Source organism: Vicugna pacos, chromosome 10 (assembly GCF_048564905.1).
Source record: "Vicugna pacos chromosome 10, VicPac4, whole genome shotgun sequence".
Lineage (NCBI taxonomy): Eukaryota > Metazoa > Chordata > Mammalia > Artiodactyla > Camelidae > Vicugna > Vicugna pacos.
The window spans coordinates 52436069-52449925 of record NC_132996.1 but is presented as its reverse complement, the minus strand read 5'-3'; the positions used below and the strand labels follow the sequence as shown (position 1 = coordinate 52449925).

The 13857-nt window shown below is 44.4% G+C and overlaps 1 protein-coding gene across 5 annotated transcripts in view; it reads right to left on the bottom strand.

The window, feature by feature from the left end:
• Positions 1-590: 590 nt before the first annotated feature.
• The window catches only part of TRIM44 (tripartite motif containing 44), a 97116-nt gene continuing 83849 nt past the window's right edge, over positions 591-13857 (bottom strand). For 3 of the 5 annotated variants that reach the window (XR_012076670.1, XR_012076669.1, XM_006216860.4), the window contains one exon: positions 8520-13115. Coding sequence is in view for 1 of the 5 variants with exons in the window: in XM_006216860.4 (XP_006216922.2) it covers positions 13088-13115 (28 nt within the window). In the remaining 4 variants the exon portion in view is untranslated. Of the gene's footprint in view, positions 802-4107; positions 4195-7316; positions 7400-8519; positions 13116-13857 lie in introns of those variants that run through there. The other 2 variants (XR_012076667.1, XR_012076668.1) reach the window with 2 other exon arrangements.

Below are 13857 nucleotides of genomic sequence, written 5' to 3'. Positions count from 1 at the left end.
TAGGACCCGTCTGTTGGGGGATGAGGGCTGGTGTAAAAATTTCACTAGACTTGTAATGAGGTAGAAAATTGTACTTTTTAAGAACTCCTTTCAGGGAAATAATTGTGTGGAGTGGAAAGAAATACTCTGAAAGCCATTTGGAAGTGGGAGGGAATGAGACCCCCAGAAGAGTAAGCTGGAATAACAACAGATGGCCGCTAAACGGTCTTTTCTAAAAAGGGGGGTCAGGGCTTTTGTTTCTATGAGTGTGGTATGCAGGTGGGGGCACAGCCTCCAATGTGTCCCCCACCCCCACCACTACCTGCATGCCACACTCATAGACGGGTGCCTACCACCCTGTCCTCTAAATACATGCTTACTTAACAGTCAAAAAAGAGCAGTTTGGAGGGGGTGCCAACTCATTTTTCCTGACGTGCCCAACATTTCCCTCTCGTGTCTTGCACATGCATACACACACACACACACACACACACACGTTCTGGCCTCTCCCACCCCCATGCTCCTGCAGGTCACACTGATGCACCTGAAGTTTCAAGGCTAAAGTGCCAGGGAAGGCACCTGAGAACGATCATGGTCAACTCTGCACAAGGCCAGGCACAAACACCCATTTTTAATGAGCTTACACTTCAGTTTCCTAGTCCAGAAAAGGGATGTAGCTGTTAAGCTGGAATAAAGAGGCCCATCGTTGCACAAGGCTCCCTGAGCACCGTCACTGGGTGCTTGGTGTTTTGCTGTGTAGAGGTCTCAGCCAAGCGGCCAGTGCTGCCCTGACTCACCACGACAGTAACCTCAGAATGCAACCTGGAAAAGAGAATCAGGGTGAGGGGAGGGAGAGACCCAGAGAGAGAGAGAGAGCCAGAGAGATGGGGTGGGGGGAGAGAGAACAAGAGAGTCCCAGAGGGGGACAGAACCATACACAGAGAGAGAGCTGGGGGGTGGGGAGAGCGAGAGAGGAGCACAGCCCGCGAGAGCTGCACCCCACATTCCAGACGGCGCTCCCTGACAAGGAAGCCTGCGCTGTGCTGAATGCTGACATCTGTGCAGGCCAAGACGAAGGACTCCCGCCTATGCAATGCTCCCCTCTAGTATCAAAGAAGGAATCTTGGGGTGCCTCCTAGAATGTTCTAATGTGTGCTCTTGGGTCATGAAATAGATTTTCTTCTCTGGGAGACAGTGGCCAAATCTGGACAAGAACTCAGGTTTTCCAACGGCCGTATGACCTTAGGCAAACAATTTAATTTCTTTGGGCCTCAGTTTTCTCAGCAGTTAAATGAGGTCAGTTGGACTCATCCCTAAATAGGTGTTTCCTAAAACTGTTAGATGGAACACGGGAAAACCATACCTCATTCCCTTCTTAGAGTTCCACAATGCAACTGAGCATATAAAGTTCGGAGAAGTCCCACAGGAAAGAAAGCTGTGTGTCCACTGTTCCACTTCCCAGCTCACTCAACTATAGGACATCTTTGTCATGGGTTCTACACATCAGGGGTCTTAGTCTGCTCCGGCTGCTAAAACAAAAGACCACAAACTGGATGGGCTCATCAACAAAAATGTATGTCTCGCAGCTCTGGGAGCTGGGAGCTGGGAGCCTGAGGTCCTGGTCAGCTTCTTGTGGGCTGCAGACTGCTGACTTCCCATTGCATCTTCACATGAGAGCTCTGCTCTCATGTCCTAATTACTCCACAAAGACCCCACCCCTTAATGCCATCACATTGGGGGTTAGGATTTCAACATGCGAATTTGGGGAACTTGAATATTCAGTCCAAAGCATTTGGAGAGATGTCGTTCTCCATAAAGTCCACCTTTATGGCCAGCCCTAGTGCATGTGTGCACACATACACACGTGTCTGTGCAATACATACACGTGCATATTCACCCCCACACGCGTGAACATATGCTTGTGCATGCACACACATATATGCACACACACAGAGGAAGAAGAGCTGGGATTCCTAGAGGAAGCATCTTTCTGTTCCCACTGTCACTTCTCGCTTTGCTAAGAGCCTTCAATGTGAGAGCTGGAAGAGCCGGAGACATCCTCCAATCTAGCTGACTTCACCCCTCATTTCAGGGGTACTTAGAGGCAAGCTGCCCGGCTTGTTAGTGGCCGAGCCGGGATGGCAGTTAGATGTCCCAGCTCTCCTCCCTCTTCTCCCGAAGAGCAGATATCTTTTGGTGGCACCACGTGCTTTGAACACTCATGCTGGGGTAGATGTAGCTAAAGGTGTCTCCCAGTTTTCTGCATCAAGATGTAATATCTGGAGCGACTCTGGATACGGATGCTATCAAGATGTCAGTCAGCAAGTCCACAAGTATATTTGAACATCTATTCTGGGTCAGGCAATTTTATCAGCCTTGGTAATATAGGAGTGAACAAACAATACAAGCTCCAAAAAGGCACCGACAGTAACCATGTGAACAAATAAATACGTATCATTTGACGCACTTACAAAGTTGATATGAAAGTGTGACTGGGAGGGTGTGGCAGAGAGAGCTGAGAAGCAGCCCTGGAGAGGCTCCAGACAGGCCAAGCGGACAAGCCAGGGTGGGCAGCAGGGGGCAGGCGCCGTCCACAATCCTCAGGGGACTCCATCTTGATGGACGATGGTCGTCACGATACACAGTGATCACGAGCTGCCACTCACTCAGCTCCTCCTATGTGTCAGGCACTGTACTAGGACCCAAAGGTCCAGCTGCTCCTTCAGCTCCTCAGAGTTAGTTAGGGACACAGCCAGCACTCGAATCAAGCCTGTCTGCCTCTAAAACCCAGCATGAGGAGGAAGGTCATTCTATTTTCCCAAAGACAGAAGACCGCACATTGCTTTTTCCTGGAGATGCAATACTGGGGTTAAGTGGTTCATAATGTTAACAGTTTCTCCCTAACAATTCAGGCTACGTTTGTACTTTTCACTTCATTCCATCACTCTGAGGCCTCACCTCCAGAGACACTCCTCTTCCTCATCGACACACACAACATCAGTTCCATCCTGTTATCTGATGCCAGTCATGTTTACACCTCAGCAGGGACAGCAGTATGTTTCTGTGAGTGGAGATTTGGTTTTTTCTACTCTGTTCCCTCCCAGGAGGGAACCTCAATATTTTTTCTCAAATCAGACATTGTGTGTGGGTTTGGAGCTGAGTTGGCGAGACGATAGATACACACCACACCTTATTTACTTTCTCTTCTGTGGAAGGGTCTCAGCTGTGTTTCCTCCCAAATTGAATTCTCTTACTCTGAAAGAATGACCCAAGCGAAGAAATTTCCCAAACATCTGAAATCTGAGAATTTATGCCTGGAATCCATGAGGCTCATGGTTTCCAGATGGAGAGACCGGAAGAAGAGGCGGAGGAGGGGAGGAAGGAGGGTGTGAGGATAAAAGGCGAGGGAAGCCTGAACTCTGGATCACTTCTGCCTGCCTGGTGAATGAGGCCAGCGCCTTATTTGTTCTGCAAGTTTGCCATCTGACAAGGCGCCGGGCCCGAAGAAACACAGCAGCTGTGCACACCCCCTCCTGAGACTATTCCAGTGACTATCAGTCAGTCAGTCATCATGAAATGCAAAATTATCTTTTGTGAGGGCAGCGACTAACCTCAGTAGCACAACATAAAAGAAAGCCCATGGCTTGGCTATCAAGAGGGGCATAAACACTCCAAATGGATTTTCTCACCATCTGGGAAATGGCAAAAGACATTCTAGAAACCTTGGCTTCTGTACACCACTTAACCATAGGCAACAGTGGACCCCCCAGGTGACCTAATTCTTCCTCCACATGTCTTGTCCTCATGCCAGTGGGGAAAGGGGCTTAAAAGGTGACCTAGTTTTGAGTAAATTAACAGACAAGTATACTTTGGCCGTAAGTGAGCTAAGTGTGGTCTCAGAAGGAATGCGCTGTTTTTGACCAGACAGGCCAGTATCTTCCAGGGAAAAAAGGAGTTTGGGGAAAATAGATGAGAACTCACCTGTTAGCAAATAGGAAATTGGTTTAATTGCTGAGAAAATACCCATTTTTATTGTTATCGGTAGTTTATGATTGTCTCCACCCATAATCACCCCACTGACACCACCCGCCCCTCCCCACCCCCCACCAAGCCAAACCGCAATCTTACTCATCTATCATGGCTCTTCACACTTGGAACAGGCTGAATGTGTTACTAGGACACAGCCATCCAATTGGGTCAAAAGGTCCCAGAAGCCTGAATGTGTACAGAGAAACCAGACACAGAAAGGTTACTTCCAGTCAACACCTGCAATTTCCAGATGCCCTAATAAAAATGGTGAGGCAGCAAATATTCCTTCAGGCCAGAGAACTACACTTGGACTCAGTGTTTTCAAGAGCCAAGCAAAGCATTCAGGCTCTTCACAGCCTGATCCCCTGGCCTAGGACATGTAAATGTTGAGCTACACTCTGGCTTTGGGGAGAAAGCAAGCAGAGGTGAACATATTCTGTAATGGCATGACTTCAACAGACCATTCATCTCACCCCGAGCGAGGTACGAAAGGGCTGCTGTCTGCCTCCTCGGGCTGAGCGGTGCCCAGAATTTATGAACTCCTTTGGAGCATGATGTGAATCTGGGGTCTGAGCCAGGCATTATCATCAGGAAAAGGTGGACAATTTCCCTCTCCCTCCCAACTCCTTTCCTATTGCTGATTGTACTGTTCAGATGTGAACTGTGATTTAATCCCTTCTGCTGCTACGGGTGTTACAAAATATTGATTGCAATGTAGTCATTTAAGAAAAGTGTTTAAGTAAAAGAAAAAAAAGGCGAAAAAAAATTATAGCAAATGACAAAACTCATCATTACCACAAGCAAAAGATGGATAAGTAGGGAAAACTCCTTGCCTGTATATCAATGGGAATGCAGCTGATTAACTTAGATCACTTCTACATATAATCAATGTGGCGTGTGCTTTCACAATCACGCAGTGTTGAAAGCAGTGCATCTTGGGAGAAAGGATTATTCTAGTCACATGCTTCTAAATGTCTTTATCTTACGGTCATTAGATCAGGGCCAAGTTGCCACAAAGTGTTCAGTGATCCACGGGAAATGAATCATGTCTTCATTCCAGGGCTTAATATATTCATTACATCACTGTTAGAAGCAAGCGACTCTGGTTGATGGCTCCAAAGTGGATGCAGGTCAAAAGTGACCGTGGAGACCAAATTCCCCAGTGAGAGTTTGCCACACAACTCCATGTGTCCTTTGCTTCTGAATTCTCTCTTCTCCTAGCAACAACTACTAAATACCAGCTTCCTAGGCTGGTATTACGTCTACACAAGGTTTATTCTCCTTGCAGCAAAGAATAGGAGAAATACAAGTGAGAACCTGTTATTACAGGTTAAACTGTTACACCCAACTTGTGGTGAGGGTCCCGTTTCTTTTTATTACACCCAATTCTGCTGTAATGAGTACTGCTTGAAATAAATGGGTAATTAATTGACAGAGGCTTAGAGATAACAGGGATGCTTAAATGATTTTTATACTAGCAGTATTTGTTGTAACAGAATTTGACCTGTATTCTGGTTATTAGTTTTATTCATCACATTGGAAACTTGGCACTTCCATTGTTCATGACATTCTACACAAAGCACTGTAGCATGAAAGTCACTCTCAAAGCCATGAAAAACAAGAGGCTCCTGGAACAATAAAACCTCAGGTAGTGGGATGTTTTGTTTTGTTTAGCTAAATGCTAAATGTTCTGCATACTCAAAGGTTTATTCCTCTTAACTCCTGAAAGGGGGTTTGATTTTGTTTTGTTTACCATTTGTGATACAAATATTTCTAAAATGGTTGATATGCAAATATTTTTCTTTCTTCTGAGCACAATTTAGTTTCTTTAGGTGTGATGCTCAGGGTCAGCACTTTGAATAAAATTATATAGTCCTATGATAGGAAGTATTTCAAAATTGTAATGTGTTTACAGAGCTATGTTTGGTATTATGTGTCCCCCTAAAACAGTGCTTTTTGAGCTCTTCAGTCTACTTAAAATGTCTTGTCTTCTTTATTGCTGTCAGCTCTTTTTCCTTATTGACCTAAGTTTCCTCTAGAAATCTATTTCTCACCCTTAAATTTAATCTGCTGTAAGCTTGGAAACCAGACATCAGACATTTAGAATTATGTGTGAAGTAGGAATAAACAGGTTCTGAGTGGGTGCTTTATGGGCAGGTACGTGGCCTTTCCCTTACGGGGGTGCTTCATAGTATTTATTTCAACTGGTCAGAAGCCTTGTTTGCTTACTTTCCAGTTCTCAGTCATTTTTGAAAGGGCCCGGCAGAGGTTTCAGATTTTCCCAGTTCTGTCTCAATTACTCATTGTCAAACCACTCCTGTGGATTCCATGCTCAAGAAACAGGGATAGGTGAAGCTGAAAGATGGCTGAGCCCTGGGTAGATGAGTTGCTACTGACTCCCTAAAATGGTGTGAAGGTTGTGGCCCATTTTTGTAAGGCAAATGGTGTGCTGTGGCCATGATGGCTCGACTCGGTGAACAGACAAGCTCCTTTCGCAGTCCCTTTCCAAGAATATGAAGCTGGACTACTGTCAAGCTGTTGGAGACATCTTCAAGATGTTTAATTAAATTACAGACTCAGTGCCAGAGTTGGCTGACTTTTGGGATTCTAAGACTATGGCCAAAGAAGCCATGGCTCTGCGTCTTCTGATGATTTCATCATTTATGGCCTTGAAATAAAAAAGATAAAGCAAGTCTAATCGTTCCCTCCTTCCAAAAGCGCAGTTTCAGGTCAGAAGAGGATTTCATTGCTCTCCTTAGCCTTCCTTCCCTCACTGAACACTGTATTTTGCAAACTGTACAAAACAAGGCCTAAAAAAGGCAAATTCCTTTGCCCCAAGGCCAAACTATAGGTGTATGTGGGGAGGGGGGCGGTGGGTATACTATTTACTAGCATAAGGTGGAATCAGTGCAGCCAGGAGGGAAGAGATTAAGAGCAGGGGCACAAAGTCTGCTAGACCTGGGTTTAAATCCTGGCTTCTCGTTTATTAGGGTTTGACCTTGGGCACAGTATTTAACTCTCTGATTCCTGACTATAGGGGATGATAACATTAGTGCTATGAGAATCGAATAAGATAATGTAAAAAGCAACCAGGACAGTGCCTGGCCCAGACAAAGAGCTTACTAAGTTGTAGCTATTATTATTAACAAAATGAATGATTTAACTTGGAGGCTGCAATACTTAATAAGTGCAGATACTCAGCAGAGCCAGTTACTGACTTCAAGCAGCCTTTCTTTTTGTCTTCTTTTCTGTGACATCTTCTTCTCTTATTAATACTGGCAGCCTGACTTTCGGCTGGGTGTACCTACCTCGGGTGCCTTGTTAAGGCCAGGAGATACTCCAGACCAGCTGCAACTTCATGCTTTTATGAGTGTAAAGGAAATGGGGCCACCTGTAAGTCGGACCAAGCAAAGATCAATGAAACAAAGAGTTGTAGCTTTCAGAAGGAAAGACAATAAAACGAGAAAGGGCTGGGGCAATGGGATGTGGTGTTGAGATATTGGCACCTGGAAGTAGGGGAGAAAACCTCCAAACACATTGTGGTTCGTTAAAACACCGAGCCTTCCAAGTGCTACAGCGCTTGGCAATTCCATCCCACCAGGCAGAAGTCTCCTGGGCAACTGGGGAGGGAGGAAGAGGGGCCTAATGACTGCTACAGGAGACAGAGAGTCTGCTGGCCTGGCTTTATCAGCGTGGCTCACTGGGTGACCTTGACTGACTCGCTCCATCACCCTATCTTGAACAATTTCTCTGAAGTTCACATAGCCCCCCGCTAACTAAAGGGGTTTGATGGACACAAATTTGTTTCAGAGCAGGGTTCATAAACCGCAGCTCCTCCAGACACACTTGCTGGTGGGTTCTAAGGATGGATTTTTAAAGACTGAATTTTAATGCCTTTAGGTAGGACTTGTACTTTCTAATGCACACAGTATCTACTATCTTGAGTCTTCTCATTTTGCCTCTTGGTTTTAATGCATCCTCTGCTCCTAATATTACAAACTGAGTTAGAACTGCTTCATTTATAGCTTAATTCTATCTTGTCATCATTTATATCAAATATGTACTTCTAAGGTTCCACAAAGATGATTTTGCTGGCCTAACTGTAATTTGCTGTATGAAGACTTTTTTTTCCTAGAAAAGACAGTAAAAATTAAAATTTGACCTCCCCCTGGCTAATTTAAATTACCAAGCTTTAATGTTATTTGAAAACATCATTCATGACCCAGAATTCTTTAGTTTATAATCTACTTTGCTCAGAAAATTTAACCTATGCATGAGTCATTTCACTGTGAGGAGAAAACACCTCTCTAAATAACAATGAATTTAAGTCTGTTCTTTTGTCACTTGCCAGAGATCTCCTAAAGCCACTCTGGAGAAGTCAGGAGCGAGTAAGTCTCCCACCTCTCATAACCAAAACACCATCATCTCCAGCATTATCACAGTTAAGAAGGCAGATCGTCATAAATATTTACACCTAGCAGGGTCCTTTGTGCACAACTCTGAGAGACAAATGGTATTTCCAGTAATAGTTTATTGATTTCCAAATGCACAGGGGCGCTGAGTCCAAACATTCTGGGATAGCGGTAAATCTCTTTTACAAAATAATTTACAGTATGAAAATGATATACTGAAACATTAACTCAAACATGTAATTCCCTTGAAAGATTTAGTGTTCCCTTGTTTAATGTAAAGGGTGAAAGGGGACGATGACTGAGGAGGGAATGTGACTGCACAGGACAGCAGGCAGAGGACAGCGGGCCTGCTGACTCTCCCACCCACACAGTGGCCTGTCACTACAGAAAGGCTGGGCAGGTTTAACTCCCACTGAGGATAAATCTACTGTCCCCTCAAGGTCGTATCAAGCCCAGCATGGGCTCTGTGGCATTCTTTGCACCATTATACCCACAGGGTCTTAATTTATTTTTATTTTCCTGCTCTGACACTTGTCCTGCTGTTTCCGGTGTGTTCTTAAATTCCAAATGCTACTGTTTTACTAGGCAGGCCCCCAGAGGGCAGGGCTGCATGGGCCTTATGGCTCATGGAACAGGCTGGGGTTCGGATTCAGAAACACTGCCTAGTAAGGTAATATTAATGAGATCTGAAGCCTCCCCTATAGGCCTTCTTTTCTCTCAGAGCTGGGCTGAGTCCATCCATAATGAGATAGATTTGTTTTTTAAATAGAAAATTCCAGGTGTGCTAGGCACACAGTAAACATGCAACTGATTTTCTTATGGAAAAGCATGCACTGAACAGATAGATATTACATGAGTGTGAAATTTCAGGTATCGTCAAGAGAGTATTTTCTAGGTGGAGAAGAGGATTTCCAGAGCCCTGCCCTGCCATCTTACCAGTTGCGAATTCTGCAGCTGTGCCCACAGGCCTGACTGGAGTGATCAGACTCTCAGATCACCAAAATGGTCAGGTATCCAAATTTCCTATCATTAGACATCTTGGAGTAGGGCTGGAGTGCAATTTCCTTCAGGGCTGTCACTTTGGCTCAGTGCTTTAGGAGCTGACAACCTTTGCCAAGGAGTTGCTCTTCTTGTAAGCATCTTGTAAGCAAGCACCTAAGCTCCAATTATCTGGTGACACTTGTAATCAGGGCTGGCAGAAACCTCTGCAGTTGTATGCGAGATAATGAGGGGGCTGCTTTGAATTTCCCTTAGTTGTTAAATTACGTGTGTGTATGTATCACATCAGGTATTAGTAGGAAAGTCTAGAGTCACTGGACTTCGAATGACCACATCCTCACTGGGCACAGACTGGCTAGGTTTACTAAAATATGAAGACTTCCTTTCTGCAGCAGTGTAGCAGCAGACATTTTCAGTTCAAGTTAGCAGAACACCCTTTGCTTTCCATATTTCTGAGAAGTTCTATACCTGGAAGCCTAGAAACACTTTATTTATGGGGGATGACACCAAAAAGGAAAGGACCCCCTCACCCCAACTCTTGGGGGCAGGCTCAAGTTAGCAATGTGTACCTAATGTGTCTGCTAAAGTGGAAGAAGAAGGCTACCCCAATGCCATTTCTGAGCCTGAACTACAAGCCATGAAATGCACTTTTGAAAAAGAATCCATAAAGTGGGATGGTCAGACTGCAGTGGGGCAAACTGCAGCCTTTTTCCTCCCCGTGTTTTAGGCAAACACAGAGTTAGGCAGAGCTGGGTACAAAATCTGGCTCCAGTTATCTACTAGCTGCGTAACTCAAGGCAAGTGACTCTTGCCCTCCAAATCTGTACTATCATCTGAGAAATAGGGCCTGAGTACAGGGTCTGGCTCACAGTTGGTCCCCAATATAAGTCATTTCCCTTTTTGGGCTGTCAGAGCAGAGACTCTAAGCATTTCTTGGATATGCCCTGGATTTAATGACATCAAATCAAAGGACAAACCCCCTCTTGGCCTCCAGATACCCAATCTTTGAAAAGCAGCCAGGGATTGCTGTGAGGATCCAATTCATTCAGAAGACATTCTTTACCTGCCTCCCTAGATGACTTCTCTCTAGGGATTTCTGCAAACCCAGTCTTCAGCCAGTCAGGACACAATTTTGAGCACTCTAACTCTTACAGCCCTGGCAGGAGGGAAGCCTCATCACGCTGGGGCGTAAGGCCAGGCAACATGCTCCAGCTTTAGGAGAAGCTGGTGCCACTGCAGGCAGCATCCTAGTTCTTACACTGACAAATGCTGCCAGCAGGAACTCAGGAGCCTGGGCAGAAGCTGCTGCACTGTGTTTAATGCTTCCCTGGTTAAAGTTTTATCAGGTGCTGAAGACAGCAGGAGCCCATAAAGCAAATCTGGAATCCTTTCTAAGTAAAAGCAAAAGTACTTTCCTTGAGGATTACATATACGATAATTCACTGAGACAGGCTAGCACGTATTTTTATATTTCCGTTCATATCCATTGCATAAATGCCTGGGTTTCCCAAATTTTGATTTAAAGTAATAACATATGATCAGGTACAGAGGAGCCAATGATCTATCCGCTGCTAAGATAAGGCTACTACTTGGAGATTACACAATAATTATTGGGGAAAGACAACACAAGCTTCTAAATCCTAAAGTCTTATTAATCTCCTGATTTTTAAGCTCTTTTAAGAGTGGCCAGTGGTCCTTTAAGAGTAGTTTCATTGGATGTGGCTTGGGGTTGTAATTAGCAGTATGCCAAATTCTCCCGTCTTTGCAAGCACAAAGGTGAAGCACCGGAAATGTCTTAGCCATTTGTTGGCCACCAGTTTGAGAGAAAAATACTTAAAAAAAAATCAGCCCAAACTTCTCTCAGTCCCAACATCCTGACATGTTAGTGAGCTAGTGTAATCCTAACCCAGAAGCATATATGCCTCAAAGAAATAATCATTTCATAGCATGCACAGGATTGAACAATGATATAAATAGGATTCATTCAGTTAAGTATTGTTTTTGCCTCAAAACCATCCTGCACACACACAACATCAGCTGGCCCTAAAGCTTTGTGATAGGTACACAGTCACAGGCAGGTGGGCGGGTGGGCAGGCAGAGAGGGATTCCCCCAGTGCAGACTCCCTTGGTTCTGCCTCAGAGGCACTGAAGTCTAGGCCCTGAGTCAGCAGAAACCCCAAGGCTGCTTGGATATACTTCCAATTGTACTTCTCAGAAGTGAACACCAAAATACCACTAAAGGCAGAGGAAAGGGAACACATACCCTAATTACAAATAAAAATTCTCTGTGAAATCACCCATTTTATCTTAAATGTTTATGTGTATGAACATTCTATTTCATAATGTAACTGTTCATTTTATCCAAAAATAACATCATTCTCTGACTCCAAACCATTTGTTGAGTAAAACTGATGTTTCAGGAGACGCATGTTTTTTAGTTTGCAGTTTTGTATTCCCTAGTACATCACAGCTTACTTGGGAGTAAAAAATGTGGTTGTAAGGAAGTATGATTTGGAAGGGCAGAAAGGCCAGAGTCCAACCACAGTGTGTCTCTGCTTATGCTACTTAAGAGGAAAGAGCTAGGGTATGGGAGATGACCTGGAGGTATGTGGGGGGGGGGGTGCTAGGGGAAGGGGGTCCTGGCTGGAGTAAAAGGAAGATGTACCTGCTGGGAGACGGAGCTTGGCTGGCACACCACAGAGGGCCAAGAATTCCCCCAAGGCATTTCAGCCAAGTTAGGCTAAGCTAGAGGAGCGGGAGCAAAAACCTACACTGAAATCTCCCATTGGGTAATACACATTCTAGCCTTTCATGTTGTGACAAGACCCATAAAGCCCAGGAATCAACACAAATTAAGTCAGGTTCCATCAGACCTTTTAGTGATTACTTTGGAAACTCAGGCAATTTGAGTTCAGAAATACTGATTTCAACTTTTAATCAGTTCTCTTTGGTTCCCCAATGCCCCCCTACCCCCCGGCTTTTTTAAACAGCATTTCCTTTCTACCGCTTCAATTTTTTTTTTTCATTTCCACAGCACTGAATTATGAATCTGAAGTCCTGGATAACCTCATGTACTAAAAATACCTCTATATATTTATAACTTTTAACTCTTTCTCTGTTTTCAAGCCATCCATCTTAATTCATGAAACCACATTTTCACAGATGTGTAATTGGACTTTTAGAGACTACCTACATGGGCTGATTTGGTCCTACTTTGACCTCATTTATTTCATGCTTCAATATGAATAAAGTGGGGGTTTACTAGCAGATAGGGAAATAAATTCTGACCGCCCTTCAAGATTATTCCAGATCCTTCCTAATGAAGTGATACTGTTTGGGTACACCATATTACAGGGGCTGCCTTTCCTGAGTAAGTTCAAAGCAGCCATTGAGGGATTACCTGAAAGACCCTTTAATTGCTCCTGGTTGATCAAAGGGGCACTTTTCCTTGACCTACCATGACAAGAGAATGAGAAGCACAGTCAGTAACAGTAAAACTGGTCTTCCCTTGGAGAGACAGTGCCTGCTGTGGATCTGGGGACGTATCTGGTGGAGTACGTTTGTTGCTGGGCAGCCTTCACAGGAATCGGGAATCAGAAGCCGTTACATACACGCTGTCACATACACACACAGGGAAGGGATGATTTTCCACTGGCGATGGCAGGCCTTCATGTGTCCTCTTCTTCACTGGCACCACTACAAAGGAAAGGAGAACCAGGTAAGTTGAGACATCATGAGAAGGGAGGCTGTCTAGTCTCCTGACTGAAGGCACAGGCTCTGTTGCCAGACTTACCTGGATTCCAGCCCTGACCCTACCACTGCTGGGCACTGTGGCCAGAGGCAAGTTACTTAACCTCTCTACATTCTGATTTCTCTGACTGCAGAGATAATGATGATAATAAAACCTACTTTCTTGGGTTATTGGAGGAATAAACAGGATAATGTATATAAAATGCACAGTATGTGAATAGCTATTTAAAGGAGCAGGTGAGGGTCATGATGTTTTTTAGCTTGAAAAAATAAATTGCTGGTAAAAATCAAAAGTTTGACTTCCGCTAAACCTTAAAGTCACCTATTGTTAGAAGAGAAAAACAAAAAGAAGCTATCATTCTGCATACCCAATGGCACTTCTCACTAGGAATAAAACCAAGGTTTCAATTCACGCCACAGGGACTGCTGCTGGTTTCACGTCACCTCTTCGGAGAAGGCACTCTAGTCCGATCCCTGCTTGTTCTCTGTCTCCATCTATTTCTCTCACAGTCCTTATCATACCCAGTGAATCATTAGTTTGCTATTTACTCTCCCTTCCACGCCCTACCAGGGCATAAAAGAGTAGCAATCCTGTCTATTTTATTAACTACTGTTTATCTAGCACTAATATGGGAATATACAGAAGTGTTCAGTAAATAGTTGTTTTAAAAAAAGGAGTGAGAAATAA